The sequence below is a fragment of the Furipterus horrens genome, unplaced genomic scaffold (genome assembly GCF_987537825.1).
Source record: "Furipterus horrens unplaced genomic scaffold, mFurHor1.1.pri manual_scaffold_6, whole genome shotgun sequence".
NCBI classification, from domain to species: domain Eukaryota; kingdom Metazoa; phylum Chordata; class Mammalia; order Chiroptera; family Furipteridae; genus Furipterus; species Furipterus horrens.
This window is the reverse complement of record NW_028327176.1, coordinates 32,923,628-32,941,383: the sequence shown is the minus strand read 5'-3', so window position 1 is coordinate 32,941,383 and position 17,756 is coordinate 32,923,628. Positions and strand designations below refer to the sequence as shown.

The 17,756-nt window shown below is 35.2% G+C and overlaps 1 protein-coding gene and 1 pseudogene across 8 annotated transcripts in view; one reads left to right on the top strand and one right to left on the bottom strand.

The window, feature by feature from the left end:
- The window catches only part of NRXN1 (neurexin 1), a 624,294-nt gene that overhangs the window by 469,276 nt on the left and 137,262 nt on the right, over window positions 1–17,756 (top strand). For 4 of the 8 annotated variants that reach the window (XM_090281273.1, XM_090281272.1, XM_090281277.1 and 1 more), the window contains 2 exons: window positions 15,338–15,427; window positions 16,803–17,122. In XM_090281273.1, the coding sequence (XP_090137399.1) occupies window positions 15,338–15,427; window positions 16,803–17,122 (410 nt within the window). The remainder of the gene's footprint in view (window positions 1–15,337; window positions 15,428–16,802; window positions 17,123–17,756) is intronic. The other 4 variants (XM_090281275.1, XM_090281274.1, XM_090281279.1 and 1 more) reach the window with 1 other exon arrangement.
- Window positions 2,512–3,006, bottom strand: LOC150005950 (multiple coagulation factor deficiency protein 2 homolog pseudogene; annotated as a pseudogene).

The window sequence follows — 17,756 nt, the reverse complement described above, 5'->3', positions numbered from 1 at the left end:
AATTATATTGTTATGTATTCCTGCAAACAGCAGAGAATCGTATCAAATTTCAGAAGAAAATTGGCTCCATATGTAAATATGACTGTGGAATTATTTGTTTTCCTAATATATTGATGAGAAAAAGCAATCACTACTGTGTCTACCTATTTTCACCTGCAAAAAGCAAGATTGGAAGGGAATGGAAAGTAGAGTGAGTAAGTCTGGATCATGGAGAAGAGGCTGGGACCGTGAGGCAGGCCTGATAAAGAGTCCAGGGGAAAGAGATTCAGTATGGTAAGTCAAAGGACAAAGAACAGTAGACTAGATAACTGCCTGAAACATTAACTTATTCAGTAACTCATTCAAAAATAGTTCTTTGTACTTGGCCCTATGCTAAAGAAACAGTAATGATCAAAAACAGCCCCAGTCCCTGCTCACATGGAGTTTAAAGTCTATTGGAGAAAACAAATTATTTCAAAATAATATTGCTAAAGTATAGAAATTAAGTAAGAGGGGGGCAGAATGAACATCTGGAGCTAAGGTAGGAGCGATACAGCAGTCCGGGGTTTCCTGGATTACAGCATGGGAGGCGGAGATGGAAAGACCCTGATGTTGAAAGAGAAGGCTGCTCTCTCCCTGGTGTGCAGGCCTGAGAAACACCACAATGGAACAGAAGCCAAAGGCCAAGAAAAAACTTTTTCACTCCCTTCTACCAAGAATTTTTCCAAGTAAAAATCAATCCAAAACATCCTAAAGTCTGGCTCTATAGGTGGAAGCAGAGAGGTGCTGTCTGATTTCTCAGGAAGTGTGAGGAACCTTGGAATGATCAGACTCCCAGAGCTCAAGTCTTCCTGTTGCAGCACACACTGGTGCACTGCTGTATTTGCCAGGCTCTCTGCGGTCCTGGGCTCCCTCGGGGCTCCTCCGACTGCAGGGCGGCTTCACAGAGCTGTCCCTCATGGAAGCTGGGCGTGGAGTTGGCCCCATTCCTCGGTGAGAAGCACCACAGAGAAAGAGTACAGAAGAAGGTACTCTTCCAGTTTTGAGCAGATGAGAAATATTCCAAATTAATGATAAAAGTTGCTATTTTGATGTTGTGGACATGACTGTTTAAGAAGCCCCCCAAAACTAATTATGGTCTCATGAAATTGTTTTTTATTGTTTGTTTTTATTTTTTTATTTTTTATTTTTTTCATCAGTTTTATTGGTCATATATCCAGAATTCATTATATAAATCTTTCAAAATAACTAGATTTTACAAGAATAGTTTATAATCCAGCTCTAAATGCACAAATACTTGACACAAGAAACCATTTTTACAAATACATGTTTTCTTATAAGAATACTTTAATAAAGAAAATAAATCTCTATACATCATACAGCAAATTTTATACAGTTTTTCCCCATTCCAAGATTTTTTATCACAATATGTCCATCACATCCAATGAACCAAATTACGGTTTGCTGCTGCTTCTCATTTTTAACTACTGTTGAGATTCATACTGTTAAAAGAGTTTTTAGGCTTCTTTTTAATCTTTCCTGATCTAAAAGAATTCACATATTTAGGTTAGAAGAGGTCATTTAAACAGCACTCCTTCTAACCAGCACTTGTATCAGATTTATCACTGCGCTTGGTGAACGATCTTTCAGTTTTCACAGAGGTTAAGGCAGCTAGTAGTTTTACCCCCACTGCATCAAGCAGAAGGGATAAACCCATACATTCCTACGTTTCTAAACTGCAACAACAAAACCCTAAAAGCAAGCATTAAATATATATATTAAGAAAGCTAAAACATTTGCTATTGATTAAAGAATGCTTTTAAATTCAAGGTCTCTCCCAGGTTGAAGAAGACATAAAAGAAATAAAAGTATGAGAATATGGCAGTAGTTTTATAAAATACTGAAAAACTGAAAATGGTTAATCACTTGGGTCAGTGGTGTGGCATATCCAGAGTGCCAGAAGATATACATTCTGTGGCTAGCTGAACTCAGAATCTGACGTCTGTTATGCTGTGGCTTTGAAATAGCTTAATCAGCACTCACCTGCCTGGCAAGTGATTGTTTAAGCCAGGGGAACCCTACAGAATACTGACCATGTTTACCTGCAAAGACAGGACTCACAGGGGGAAACATCTGGCACTGATCCCATTCCTTCACTGTTACTGAAAAGTGTGTCCACTTGGCAAAGCTCGTCTTACTTTTCAAGTAGCATGAATTAAAACCAAGAGACTAGCAGTGTTCTATAGGCATGTTCCTGAGTATTCAGCTCCAATGATCCAATATTCTTTAAAAGATTCTTTAATCAAGCCCTTGCCCAAAGGAGACTTAACAGTACTTGGGGACTATAGCATGTCCCATTTTGCTTCCCTTTTATTTCTTTTGACTTCTCTTTCTCACGCCAGTGTAACATCTGCTACATGTTTTTACCAAAATACTTCGACAGTAGTTGGAAATGAGTTATTCTGCATTATCGAAGGTGTTCAATCACATTATAACGGGTCACATTTGCATAGTAAATAGATGGTCAAATATCTACTGTAGTGATTTTGCAAATTCAGCGTAGTCAATATATCCATCATTGTTCTTGTCATCGTCTCTTAAAATACTGTCTATTAAGTCAATCAACTCCTCTTCACTCATTGGAGGTGCTTGTTTATTCACCCCCTCCTTATGGACATGAGTGATGGTTGTGGAGAGTTCTAGACCATCAAGCAAATTATTACCATCATAATTATGCATTTTGAAATAATAGAGCTGCAGTTCTTGTGGGGACATCTCTGCCTCTGGTTTGTTGATAACACCTTCTAGATGTTCCATGATATGCTCATGGTAGTGCACCGTGTTCTTATCCAGGCTCACACTGCCAGAATGGGAGGAGCCGGCCCTGGGCTCCTCGGCCCTGCACCTGGGGCACAAAAGGCCCAGAGCCGAGTACATAGGAAGGGGGTTCTGAGCAGCTGCAGAGATCTCATGGTCACCCATATCTTTGCTGCACCCAAATGCCCATTTTCCCAGATGCCAAGCATTCCAGCATGAGCCTTGCCGGCACCCCTCTTCAGAACTGTTTGTTTTTAAAAATTTCTCAGGCAGTACCTAAAATAGATATTTGCCTGAATAATATAAGTTTATCCTTTAAGTCTTACAATTTGTTTATAGAGTTTTGGAAGTGAGCACAATGAACTTCTTGTGGTCTCACAGTAGTTACCAAATTAAAGAAAACATTACCATATTTCATAAGAAAATCTTACCTTATTTGATAATTAACATAAATAGGGATTTATTTATGCAGTTTTTTTACATCGTAACTTCTAAAATTAAATTAGAAATCTAGCAGTAACACTGATTTTGTAACAGTGCTGCAGTTATCTGTTTCGATGAAGTGATAGGGACCCACCAAGTAAAGAAAATGGTAGTCTCACCTAAGTGTTTTTAGTTTAATAAATTTCATTTAATAATGTTAAAGATTAAATAGTTCCTCTTACAAAAGTTATCTATAGACACAATGGAACTATGCTTAAATATATGTATTTCATGCTGAAATCAATTTCATTATTGTCTTATAATTTAAATAATGCAAAATGTAAACCAGTAGAGTTTATTTTATAACTGTGAAATCTACCAGAATGGTGCAGAAAATGATTTGCAGCAAATCTAGAAAAGGACAAAATGTATTCTTTAACCCAAATTAATAATTAAAGTAGGTACAATTTTGACATTAAAATAGTAATTTATTAAAATGCAATTCCAAAAGTACTCCTTCCTAGACTATTTTTCTTTTTTTTTTGCAATTAGTAGCAAAATACTGCTATATCTTCTTAATATCAAAGGCTTATTCATGAATAAGCCAATAATATATGATTTAAGACTAGTTAAATTTTGCTAGGGCTGCCATAACAAAATACCAGGGCCTTGGTGGTTTAAAGAAGAAAAAATTACTTTCTTATAGTTCTGGAGGCTAGAAGTCCAAGGTCAATGTGTCAGCAAGTCAAGGTGTCAGCAGGATTAATTTCTTCTGGGTTAGTGTCCTTGGCTGGAAGATAGCTGCCTTCTCTCTGAGTTTTCACCTGATCCTTTCTGTATGTGTGTAGGCCCCTGGTGTATTTTGTGTGTCTACATTACTTTCTGTAAGAACACCAGTTAGAGAGAATCAGGATCTCCCATAAGGGAGTCATGTTGACAATCATCCCTTTAAAGGACTTATCTCCAAATAAAGTCATATCCTGATGTTTGGATTAGAACGTCCCCATATGAATTTTGAGGGGATATAACTCAGCCCTCAACAGTCTTTTTTTTAAAGATTTTATTTATTTACTTAATTTTATAGAAAGGGAAAAGGAGGAAGAAAGAGAGGGAGGGAAACTTCAATGTGTGAGAGAAACATCAATTGGTTGCCTCTTTCTCGCCCCCAACCAGGGACCTGGCCTGCAAACCAGGCATGAGCCCTGACCAGGGAGTGAACTGGTGACCTTTTGGTTTGCAGGACAACACCCAACCCACTGAGCCAACCAGTCAGGCCTGCCCTTAACAGTATTGAAGTATTTAGAGGGTTCTTGTGTGGAGGATGTGAACAAACTGTTTATGTTCATTAAACTCAACACTGGCCAGTTGGAGTTCAAAGACTGCAGGAAAAATAATTAAATGAAGTGTTAATTAGGCCAAGGTTGTATGGCCCAATTAGTTTAGCTCTCTACTTGAAAATGACACAGCTTAACTAGAGATGTACTAGGTTATAAAAGCAACAAAGAAAAACTTGTGAGTGGATCGATTCCAATTTTCCTGTCTAATGGAGCATCAGCTTGAACTTGGTAGAACAATATATGTAGTTTTGCTCTTTTCTCTATTCTGATCCACTAGAAATCACAGGTGGCTTAATTTAAAAGGGCATACTGTTTTCATTAGAGAAGTTCATAGTCTTACTTTGAGAGATATAATGAATTATTTCTCCTCTGTATATACCTCATTTTTTTAGATGTCTAATCTTAATTGATGACCTCCACCAGACAAGGAATTTACACTTGGGCAACCTACAGGTTTTTAAGTCTAGTCTTGTCTGACTTGATTGAATGGGAACTATCAGGAAGATGTCTCCTGAACCAGAAATAGCTCCCCAAGTGCAATTCCTCAGAACACAGGTATTTGAGGGATCCAAGAGAAGATTTTATTTAGATCAATTATGGACAAAAGGGGTTTGCAAAGAGCAGTTATTGATTGGGGAAATCCTTTGGTTTATTCTTGAAATTGTCCTTTCTTATTCGTGCTAAGAATTTAAAATGACTTGGGGACAAACCTCTTGAACGTCATAATGTGCTCCCCCATCCTCTTAACTACTTTTTAAAAGATAGAAATCTCCAAATATCTAACCACTATCTGTCATACTCCTCTTGAAAAGACTATCAGAGAAGTGATGTGCTTCAGTAGGTGGGTGGAGAGAAACTAGAGGAATACCTGCGTGGTGAGAGGAGTGTCTGTATGGCTGAAAGAAGAAAGAAGACAAATTTGCAACATTAAACATATCAGAAACATATAATGGCTTAATCATAAAGGTCTTCAGAAATGATGACTGAAAGTGTTCATAAATGTGTCAAAGCATTATGAGATAGTTTTTAAAAAGAGGAGATAAAAACATGCCAAGTCAAAGATTTCACTGATGATTTTTTGTTTTTAATGCATCTAAAAATAATTCCCTCCTAAAAACCCACAGACAGCATTTATTAACAAGATGGCCTAATGCATTCCTTCTTGACAACCCTACCTTAAACTTGGGACTATGGGCCATTAGTAATGGAGGCCACCTTAGAATTCATGGAGTCCATGCAGTTCACCAACCTCATTTAACAGATAATTGGACTGCCTGTTTTATGCCATGCAGTATTCGCTTCTGTTTGGTTTATGCACTAAAGGAGTAAAAGAGGAATTTAAGACATTCTGTTTAAAGTGCAACTCTTTGAAGCATTAATATGTGGATTAAAATGTCATTTTGAGACCTCAGTGATATCTAATTTTTTTTTATTCCAGGAGCAGCTTTGTCATTATGCTGCTGCACAGACAGATGGTGGTCCCTGAATTCCATCTGCCCTCAGGGCAGGTGCCTTTGGCTTGTTTCTTTTTGTGTGGCCTTCTCAAGTGAATGACCTCCTTTCAGTTGTTCCCATTGGCTTACTGGTAGCCATGCATAACCTCTGAGAATGAATCTGACATTGCTTGGGAGGAAAATGCAGTGATTTTGATAAAGCACCTATGGGGTTTGGGACATCACTTACAATAAGTCTAGTTTCCTGGCCTTTATTTGCCCTGGGAAAGAAAACTAGATTTATTTTCCACTCTTCTTCATAACTACTTCAAATCTTTCCCTATGCCCAGGTGGGAGAGAAACAATGTCTGTGATCTACATATTCCTAGATATGTCATATTATGCAGACTATGCTAGATAACAAATAACATAACCACAATATAATGACTAATATTTACCAAATGCTTACTATGTGTCAGGCACTGTGTTAAGAGATTTACATATATCATTTATTCTTATAAATATGTATTTTAAAGATGAGACAACTGAGATTCAAGTACATTATGCTCCAATCTCAATGTTACACAGCTAGTCAATACTGAAACCAGGATTTGAACCTGGGAATTAAAGCCCAGTTTTTTTTAACAATCAAGAGTTCTCCTTTCACAATAACATGGGTCCTTGCTTCTAAGAAATAATTGTTGACAAAATACATTTTTATTTAGGAAAGTTAATTTAGGATTTTGAGTTCAGATCCACAGTGTTTAAGTTCTCTATTAAAAAAAAAATTGGATATTTGATTGAAGAAGTTTTACATATTATAAGATTGAAGAGGACTGCCGGTAATTAAACAACTGTATCCCAGCATGTTTCACCCTTCCAGAGCACTTGTCTTATATAATGTGTGCACAGTTGACAAGCTCCATCTTTCTAATTGAAAAAAAAAAAATCTTCCTGCATTCACATTGTAAGTGGAAGAGATAGATTGAAGTTCACTGAAAATGATATTAGAATGCAATAGTAAATCAGAATTATTTTTCTTTGACATTTATTTGTTTCCTCTTCCATAGACCAGTCTAAATATTCAGAGAAAAGATTTAAAGTCAAGGTTGGTGTGAGAAGGTAGAAAATCCATCTGTACAACATAATTCTGATTTTTATAAATTATGAACTGGGAAAAGAAGTCTTAGGGACTATGTATGTAAGTTCTTATTAGAGTAGATAAGCTTAAATGTTATGACATTATGATTTAGGGAGTGCTTAAGATTCTCACATCTGGGAAAATGGCATAATGCCATTTGTAAGGTAATGTGAGGCAGTTCTTACATTTCATTTTTCTTATTCTCATCATTGAGTGATGTCTATCAGTGGCCTGGTTGGTTTGGAAGCCGTTATACCATTCTTCTGTCTTAAATGCTACATCGCTAGCACAAAAGAACTCTTTAGTATGCGTGCTAACAGGTGTGACCTTTAATTTTCAGAGTACTTATGTGTTTTGTTATCTACTTGTCCCTGTTGCTTTTCATTTCTAGCTGCTGATATTTGATATCATATTCCAGGCTCTTTGCATGAGCAACCCCACAGCATAGAAAGGCTTAGAAAAGAAAGTGCACACCACTGTTTATTTCACTTAGGCAAGGAGAGCCAACATTCACAAGGTTATGTTTATTTCTAATTAATCTGATGGCACGATAACCAAAACAAAGCTTTTGAATGTAAGTAGCTAAAAGGAACAAGAGCTTCCGCAAGTCTTTGTATGCCTTTGTATGAAGGAATGCTAGATAACTTCTTGTAGTCCCACATAACTCAGGGACTTAAAGGAAGAAATTTCTTAAGCCAGTCAGAAATGCACTAAGCCTCTAATTTCTTCTCCAAAGCACCGTTGAACTCTGCAGTAGATGGTCTACGGCCTTTTATGCCCAACATCACAGCAGTCTCACAGGAAGATACAGTTTAACTGAATACAAAGGCCTGCTGTTTCACATAAGGAGCCAGGGTGTCATCTGAAGCATTAGTCACAAGGGGGGGGCATTGCCCGACATGAGCAGTCTGTGCTCGCTCTGACTGTGTGAGCTAAACCAGCTGACCGACAGCGCACTCACTTGGTCTGTGCCACCCTCTCTTGCTATAGCATTTCATTAAGATACTACATTTAATTTATAGAGAAAGCTACTTCTTTTAAAAAGGAAATGATGTGAGTAAAATTGAAATATCTATAAATATAGCATTAATAATGGATTAAAATTTGAAAAAGATTCTCATAATCCCTCCATCCTATACAAATATTTTTATTTTTGCATATTGTCCTCAGATTCTTGCCAACTTGCATCATATTTTATTTAGTATTCTTAACATTGTTGCATGTTTCACTTTGCATGGCATAAATATTTTAACCATTTTTATCCATACTTGCAATTATTTTGAGACTAAAAACAATTTATTAGAAAATACATTTATTTAAAAAAATAAATGTAGAGATATATAGCGTTATGTAGTTAAAGAAAATAAGCAATCATCTCTCTTTTGGATTTAATATTCATATTAAAACACATTTTTATCTACTTATTATTTCAACAAAATTTAGATTGTTTATGATTTTATAAAATCCTTTATGTTCTCTTATACTGTCTTGTCTTTTATAATCCACTGTTCTTTCTGAACTTCTGTGGCAACTATAGTTTAAATGGTGGTTAATTGTATACTTATCCAAATTGTCTATTATGTTAAACTTCCATTTAACTTTCCTAATTTTGCACCTCGACTCCACAAAGTGTGAGCTCTTCAACAATAATATCTATGTGACATGCTGATGTATGCCTAATTCGGTGCTTTCAAGGTACTCATTCAGTGCTTGTATTGACTTCATTGAGTCAGATTGCTTTCCCAATGTCAAGCTAAGATTTACTAAAGGACTAAGGAATTTAACTACTGGCACTAGAGAAGGAAGGTGAAATATTTGAGGGACAGAAAATATATCAATGAAGAGTAGATGTGGATGGATGAATGCCTTGGGTGATTGATGAGTGGCATAAAAGGACTGGACTCCTGGATGTGTGTAAAGGAAAAAGCAGAGACAAGAGATGGACAAGGAGGAAAAAAGAAAATGTAAAGTTCAAGGAAAATTCACTTTAACATGTTGTAGGATTCCATCTCTCTTCTCACAAGCTAATAGAGTACAGGGGTCTTTTGACTCATGACTAGAACCCTCTCTCCTTTTCCAACTTGTCTCTGAAGAAGACAGCCTCAAAACAGTCATGAACTTGATATATTATTATGCTTGGGGCTTGTCTTCTAGGTTAGAGGTAAAGGCAAGGAGTGTCTGGAACATTTTCTGTCTCAAATGGTTATGCATAGCAGGGGTCACTATAAAAGGAAGAAAATGAAATACTGTTGCTCATTGGGACCTCAACTAGAGTAGATCTTTGATCACTTTACTTACCTCTGCCTCACTATCTTGATCTGTAAAATAGGGATGATAAAAATATCCTCCTGAAAAAATACTCAGGGTTTTGGGGGAAGGTTATTAATTTTGTGTACCCAAAATGGAAATCTCACCCCCACCTTTATAAGGAAGAACATTTATAGATAAGACCATGACATTCTCCATTATACAGGGGAGTGGCATGAGGATTAAAAGGAAGATATTAGGTCTTTATGACTCAGGCTGTTTGAGACATTGCTTTAATAACTATTCCATGGAATAGCTTTGGAGTAAAATACTTTTGGTTTCAAACGGTTCCTCTGTTATACATGACACAGTACTAGTTATATTATCACTTTGAGCCTCAATTTTTCTGTTTACAAAATAAAATATACTTAAATCTGGGATTAATATGAAGACTAAATAAAATAGCATTTATAAACAAGTAGCATGATGCATAAAAGCCACTAAATATATTATTTTTATATTTTCTGTTGGTCTTATATTTTCACATACATATCCATCAGTGAATACATATACAAGGTCTGTCCACAAAGTACCCAACCATGTATTATGAAAAATAGAAACATTTCTTAAAGAAGATAGAATATTCAAGAAACATTATACATAGAACAATGACTCCTCAGTCCCCTTCAAAGTAGGCACCTTGGGACCTCACACTCTTTTCCCAGAATCCCTTCCACTGTTCAAATCACTCTGCAAAATCCTTTGTTAGAAATGCTATCAGCTGCACCATAGTGTTTTCCTGAATCTCTCAATGATCTGATATCTCTTCCTTTGCAAAGGTGATTTTAGTTTTGGGAAAAAAAAGATGTCTCAGGGCACCAAATCTGGGCTATAGGGTGACTGAGTCACCTGGGTAATTTGATGTTTTGCCAAAACACTCTGCACAAAACATGATGCATGAGCAGGCATGTTATAATGAAGCTGTCAATTTCCAGTTGCACATAGGTAAGGCTGGTTTTGTCACATTGCATTTCTCAACAGATGAATAACATTGAGGTACTTCTGCTGTTTGTTTCACCCGAATGGGCATAATCATGCACAACACCTTCTTAAACAAAAAAACACAGTTAACATGGTCTTGGTCTTGCTGCAGCTTTGGTGCACATTCTTTGGGCATGGAGAACCGGGGAACTTCCATTGGGACAACGTGGCTTTCGTTTCGGGATTATAGCCATAGACCCACGATTCAGCTCCAGTTATGACCTTCTTGTGGAAATTTGGTTTATTGGTAGCGATGTTCCTTCTGCTCTGGTAGCAGAATCCGTGGAACAAATTTTGCCACAACATGTTTCATGCTAAGATCCTCCATCAAAATGTCAGACGCAGTAGTTTAGAAACCCCAGATCAGTTTCTAGTTCTCGCACTGTCAGTCACCAGTTTTTGTTGATTGCAGCCCATACATGTTCAACATTCTTAGGCATTCTGTTTATTGCAGACCTTCCAGAAAGTGGGTTACTTTCAACAGATTCTCGACCATCTTTGAAGCATTGTGCCACCCTTGTATTTGTGCTGCACTCATTGCATTGTTTCCAAAAGACTTCTGGATTATCCAAATAGTTTCCACGGAGGAATATGCAAGCTTCATGCAAAATTTGATAAAGATTTGTCGCTCTGATCGCTCAGTCATTTTGAATCCCACACAATACACATGCTCGCTCAAGGATGTCTATAGCCCTGGCTAGTGTGGCTCAGTGGATTGAGTGCTGGCCTGTGAACCAAAGGGTCACTGGTTCGATTCCTAGTCAGGCACATACTTGGGTTATGAGCCAGGCTCCCAGTTGGGGGTGCATGAGAGGCAACCAAACATTGATGTTTCTCTCTTTCTCTTTCTCCCTCCTTTCCTCTCTCTCTAAAAATAAATAAGTAAAATCTAAAAAAGAAAAAGAAATCAAGGGTGTCTACCGCCCCCATTTACTAGAACAGTGAAGTCATCATTGTTCATGCATGAACATTCCAGTCCACTCTCCTTGACTGCCAAGTTACATCAATGTCACACAAATCATTCTCATTATATTAAAAGTGCCTGTACTTTTCCCAGACAGACCTCATATATGAAAATAGATAATGTGTCCTCTGGTTGCAAAGGAACCTAGAATCTAGAATCAATTGCATGAAATCATTTCATCATGATTATAGATACTGCTACTAAGTGTTGTAATAATGCATAATGGAAGGCTCTAGGCTAATTTGATAGGGGGGTTGCAAGCACAAGGAATGCTTTCTTGACAAACATATAAACTAATGTCTAAAGGAGAAATGAGTTGGACAGACTCAGACACCTGTGTGTGCTTGTGCATGTCAGTGTACAGAAGCATTGAAGAGTACCCAGAGATGCAGTAGGCAAGGAGATTGGCATCTTTAAGGATGATTGGCTTGGTTAAATGAATTAAAAGAAGTCCAGAGTCATTAGAATTTAAAGAGTTAGAAATAAGTTGTTCAAGATGAAACTGGAGAAGCAAAATAGATGTATATATGTCACATATACATCTTAATGATATAGCAAATAATAAAGTATACAAGATACATATTTTCATTAGAACTGCTTTATTTTTTCACAAATTTGTTCCTTGAAGATTGTCACTGGTCTTCAAAATTCACTTATTTGAAACATTGTCAGCTAAGTTAGATATCACTGTATTATATAGTGTGCCTAACAATCACACATAAGGCATTTAGTTTAAAATCATGGTAATGATTCTTTTAAAATCAGTAGTTTTATAGAACTATGTTAAACTTTTACTTTTATTTATGGGCCTAGGCATATCCAAATGCCATATTCTCATTTAAAAGGAAAAAGTGTAAAAACTGACTTCTGATTTTCTGTGGAAGTAGGCAAGAGTTTTTCAGACTCCTTTTGTGTTTCATTTCCCAATATTAAAAACTCAGAAAATAAGAATCCTTCAAGAGGCGAGTATCCTTGTTTCTACTTTCATATTATTCTGGAAAAATGTTGGGTTCATATCATTGTTTTTTCTTATTTTTTTCCAGGGATATTACTATGTCATATCAAAAATTAGCACTATTATCTCTGAGTAGAAATTACATACAAGACATGAAGATCTATGAAAATGAGAAGAGAAAACTATATATTAGCCATGTTCATATAGCTTGTCTCTCCTAACCTATAGTCATAAAAACATGATTATAACTTTATTTCCCTTTGTTCCCTGAGTCTTACCATGGAATTTAACTCCAAGTCAAGGATCTGAGTTTTGTTACTCCTTTCTGCTTACCTTGATTCTTTGAAATTACTTTTGTTTCCTTTTAGTCTACTAATTCATACTAAATTAATATTCCATAGTGTGACCAAATATTATTAGTTAGGTGGAAAATTAAACTATATGGGATTCAATCAAAATATAAAACATTACACTCTGTGTCTGAATGATCATTCACAGATAATATAGACCTTATGTAGCTAAGCTTCCCTTTGTAGTTTTTTAAAATATATATTTAAATTATAATTTTATTTTTTAATGATTGTCACTGATTTGAACATCATCTCTGCAGTTAATTCATTATTTGCTTAATAATAACTGCCCCATTCCACAAAATATGTAACCATAGTTATTATTAATAACAGAAGTAAAAAGTCTAAATTAGACAGGTGAAGAAAATTGTAGGCTTAATATATTATTTTTTAATAACTTTGCAAAAAAGGACATAAAACACATGAATGTGTGTGTGTGTGTGTGTGTGTGTGTGTGTGTCTTCTACATTTGGCTACAAATATAAAAGCTCAGAGAAAAGGGTAGAGCTTTAGCAGAATTGAAAGAAATCTCACAAAGATAGAAGAGAGCAAGGCACTGTCAGCTATGAGATGGGAAAGGGAGGTTGGAGGGTACTAGATCCTACTAAACCTCCTTAGAGATTTGAGATTTTACCTTGAAGGCCATGAAAAGGGTTAGATACTGGCTGATGTGTAGAACATGGGTGGAATTTATTGCCAAGAGGATGCAGAGAACTCTGTCAATATACTGAAACAGTAATAGGGCAAGAGATGATTCTGTGATGTCTAGAGGGAATGATGATGATGATGGTAACACTCTAGAATGAAAAAAAATGAGGAGCCACCTAATTATAAAGTCATCCAGTGAGTTATAACTATGTGTAAATTGAAATGAGTTTTGACCAACAAAAAGTATATACAGCAAATGGTATGCATTATTGAAAAATATTTCATGTTTGCTTTTCAAATTGTGCACTTAAACCTGTTCATTACATCAAACACATATAAGCCAAAAACACATATTTATCAATAATCATTTTGCCTTAAGATAGCCTATATTAAATTTTAGTATACTTTCCAAATATATGTGTATGTAGGCACACAAAAAAAGAGCACAAATTCTGCATACTTTTAAAAAATGAAGATAAGCTTGGAATTAAAGTTATTTGTATTCTTGTTTTTTTTAATTATCAATATACTAAAATATCTTTCCACAAGATAAAATATTATTTTATAACATTTTAATAATCACAGAATACAGAAAAATATAAATGTTTTTATTAAATTTTATATTTGGTTCTATTTGATATTTAGACTTTAAATTAAATACTAATATATGAAATATTTTCAGTTATATATACAGTCAAAGGAAAGATTCATGAGGTCTAAATGACAGCTCTTTTCTATTTCTCTAAAAGTGTGTGACCAATATAATGGTGGGTTTAATGTGATAAGTATAGTGTCTAATGAGACTAGTGTAAGAAAGCACTTGCAAATTATTCCAAATATGAGAAAAATTTATATCTATTTTACTCCAGTTTTTCCTGTGGGGATTACTACCACTTGTTTTTTCACCTCTGAGTCCTCATCTGAGCTATTGCCAAAATGTCTTAACTTAAAATTCCATGTTAGTTAATTTTCATGGAATAAAAAAACTTTGCAATATACATGATTAAGTACTGAGGTGGCAGCCTAGATTCTTTCTAAGTGCCTTATAGATCAAGAATACACTTATCTATTTGCAAGAATTATTCATGGTCAATTTAAACTGTGTTTCTATCAGAAAATTTTTTCAAAGAAGCAAGGCTTAAGCTTAGTTTAGATCTGTGCAAAAGGACCACTGTTTGTGGCTTGTATTTGTTCCTTAAGCTATATGCCTTATTTAGAACAGCTTAATATAAAAGCAGATGTTTGAGTATATGAAAACATACATATAATTTGTTCAATTGTTATACATTTCAACATGTTAAGCTTTTAATTAAACTGAAGGACACTCAAAGTCACTTTTGTCAAAGCCTTTTCCTAGAGTAACACATTTGGATGATGCGAGATATATTCTCTTGGGATGTCCAAGTAAGTGATTGATAAACTAATTTGTATGGCATATACAAGAACTATTCAAACTCTTTGGTTTCCTTAAATGAGACGACTATGAATTCCTATTTTCTGAATAGGACATAAAGTATACTAGGCCTATTTTAGATGCTTCAGTGTGCCAAAGACGGTATTAAGTTTGGTGTTCATAAATTACTAATATGGATTAAGAGGTTGAATGTATTTTGAAAACTTAAACCTGTTTCACCTGAACATGTTTAACTAGTTAATAAGAAACATCAAAAAGACAAAACCCTGAGATCAATGGTCATTTTTTTGTAAAGCTATTATATGCTGTTTAAATTGGTTGTTTGGGTCTGTCTATAACATAAGTTTAATAACCTAGCTCAAATGCAGACTTCTAATTTTCAATTAACATAGGAATAATTTTGTTTGCTAAAATAAAATAAATGAATGAATGACAAGTCTGAAACATGAAATGTTATAGGTAGAACTTTTTAAAATTCCAAATTTCAAAAAATCATGTGGCAACTGTATAGCTCAAGCTTTAAGTATTAACTTTTAACCTTTGACCTTACAGATTTTAACCAATGAAATGTCTCTTTAAACTTTAAAGGAAACAATGATAACGAGCGCCTGGCGATTGCTAGACAGCGAATTCCATATCGACTTGGTCGAGTAGTTGATGAATGGCTACTCGACAAAGGTAAAAAACATTGATTAAAACTTCAAATAAAAAAATAATTTGAACATAACCAAGTAGTACTTCATTGTAACACTAATAAACATAAAATATAAATTTTCCGTAAAACTAAATTAAAAACAAATTTAAAACAGTAAAATGTAGATAGTAATATTTGCATACCTTGTATAATAATTTCTATACATTTCTAGACGTGCCAGCTGTTTAATAATCTTACCCTGTTAATTTAAGGTTAAAGGGACTGTTAAATATAAGCCACTAACTCAATCTATGAAGGTACTCACAGCAAGCATTAACCCAAAATGATAAATCATTCATAGATTATATTACATGTTCCAGCCTCTAAATTATTAACTAAAATATATGTAGTTCTGAGATCTTTATCATGGTCCTGAAAAAAAAAAAAAAAAAACTCTTGGTTTAAACTCTAGGCATCTTAAATAGTGGGCAATATGGATTGCCGGTCAAAATGAAGTCCCTTTAACGTTTGCAACCTTCTAAGAGCATTTGGGAACAAGCCCTAATTAAAACTGAACTTAAAGTTGTGTGCATGCTTTTTATGAGCAGAGACCAATCTGCTAAAACTGGATACTCAATGTGATGATATTGGGACTGTTGCTGAGTATTGCTGTTTGATGGAAATGAGCCATAATTTCTCCATCGGTTTGTGTATCATTCCTGAAGCCGTTGTTTTACATCTAAAGCTTTTTTTTTTTTTTTTTTTTTCATTCTGTTTTGTTTTAATAGACTTGCTGAAAGCCAATCAGAAAAATATTTTTGGACCTTTTTTAGTCTTTGACATACTCAGTGTAAACCATGCATTTCTTTTCAGTGTGATTGCCGGAAAAATAGAATAATTCAAATAACAATGGACTATTGCCTTCAAAAAATAAACATTGCCAATGAATAGCATATAGATACCTGTGGCCCTTAAGTGAATTATGATATTTTTACCAAAAATTTAAAATTAGATATCAGTTGCTATAGTTTCTATCAGTGGTAATTTTAGGACAAATACTGGAAATGTTAGCTATGTCATATTTTTTTAATTTAACAATTTAGACTTTAGAGACCAACAAATAAGATCCTGAGGTAAAAGGGAAAGGGATCCACTAAAAATTGATTTAAAGTACATATCTTTGATTGGTCTTTTAGCAAAAGCACTACATTTACAATAAGTTGAAAATTTATAAGTATTTGCCAATGATTATGCATTTCATGGACACCTCATTTATCAGCAATGAATTATGAGTCAAATACCTCTCTTATAGTTTATTGCTCTCATTATCCACCCCATGAAAGATCTGTTTTATCATCCTTTGTAGAATGTAGAGTTCACAATCAACATTTTTGCATGTATGTAATATTATTTTTACAGGGCGTCAGCTCACAATCTTCAATAGCCAAGCAACCATAATAATTGGCGGGAAAGAGCAGGGCCAGCCCTTCCAGGGCCAGCTCTCTGGGCTTTACTACAATGGCTTGAAAGTTCTGAATATGGCAGCCGAAAATGATGCCAACATCGCCATAGTGGGGAATGTGAGACTGGTTGGTGAAGTGCCTTCCTCTATGACAACTGAGTCGACAGCCACTGCCATGCAGTCAGAGATGTCCACATCAATCATGGAGACTACCACGACCCTGGCCACTAGCACAGCCAGGAGAGGAAAGCCCCCCACGAAAGAACCCATTAGCCAGGTAAGGGTGAAGATTTCATTCCTTCATTTTGGACCTATGATTATGAAAGTGGGCTTTCCTTCCTATGTGATTTTTCTAAAATGTGGTTGTTTCTGATCTTGGGCATTATGGCTTCCTTTGAGACTTGCTTAATATAATGCATTCAGTTTAACTATAAAATGTGTATATGCTGTGGACTTGAGATTTGTGGACTGTTATAAATTGTTTTGTGTTGGTTTGTTCACTGCTTGTTGATGGTCTTGATTCAGTAATTTTGGTCTAGTTCAAGCTAAGGGAATTGCTAATTACATAGGATTTTCACTTTTTACGTTAAATGAAGAAGTAAATTAATGAAGTATTTGAAAGGCCTTGTTTGTTTAAGCTTGGCATTCATGAAAATAAAATAAAGCAAATTTGAGCAGTTGCCTGAAAAACATCTATTGTACTTGGAAGTCTTAAAGTTTTGAGTTAGTAGTCAAGTGGCTGTGATGGTGAATGATGGGTTTACTTCATTACTTTCTATAGGAAAAATGCACTGTTAGTTTATTTGAGGACAAAGACTCAAAATATACTACTTAAAAGCCGTCTTGGACTAACATATTTGTACCATATGCAGCTAACTGCTCTCACCTAGACTCTACTTCAGGGAGCTTAT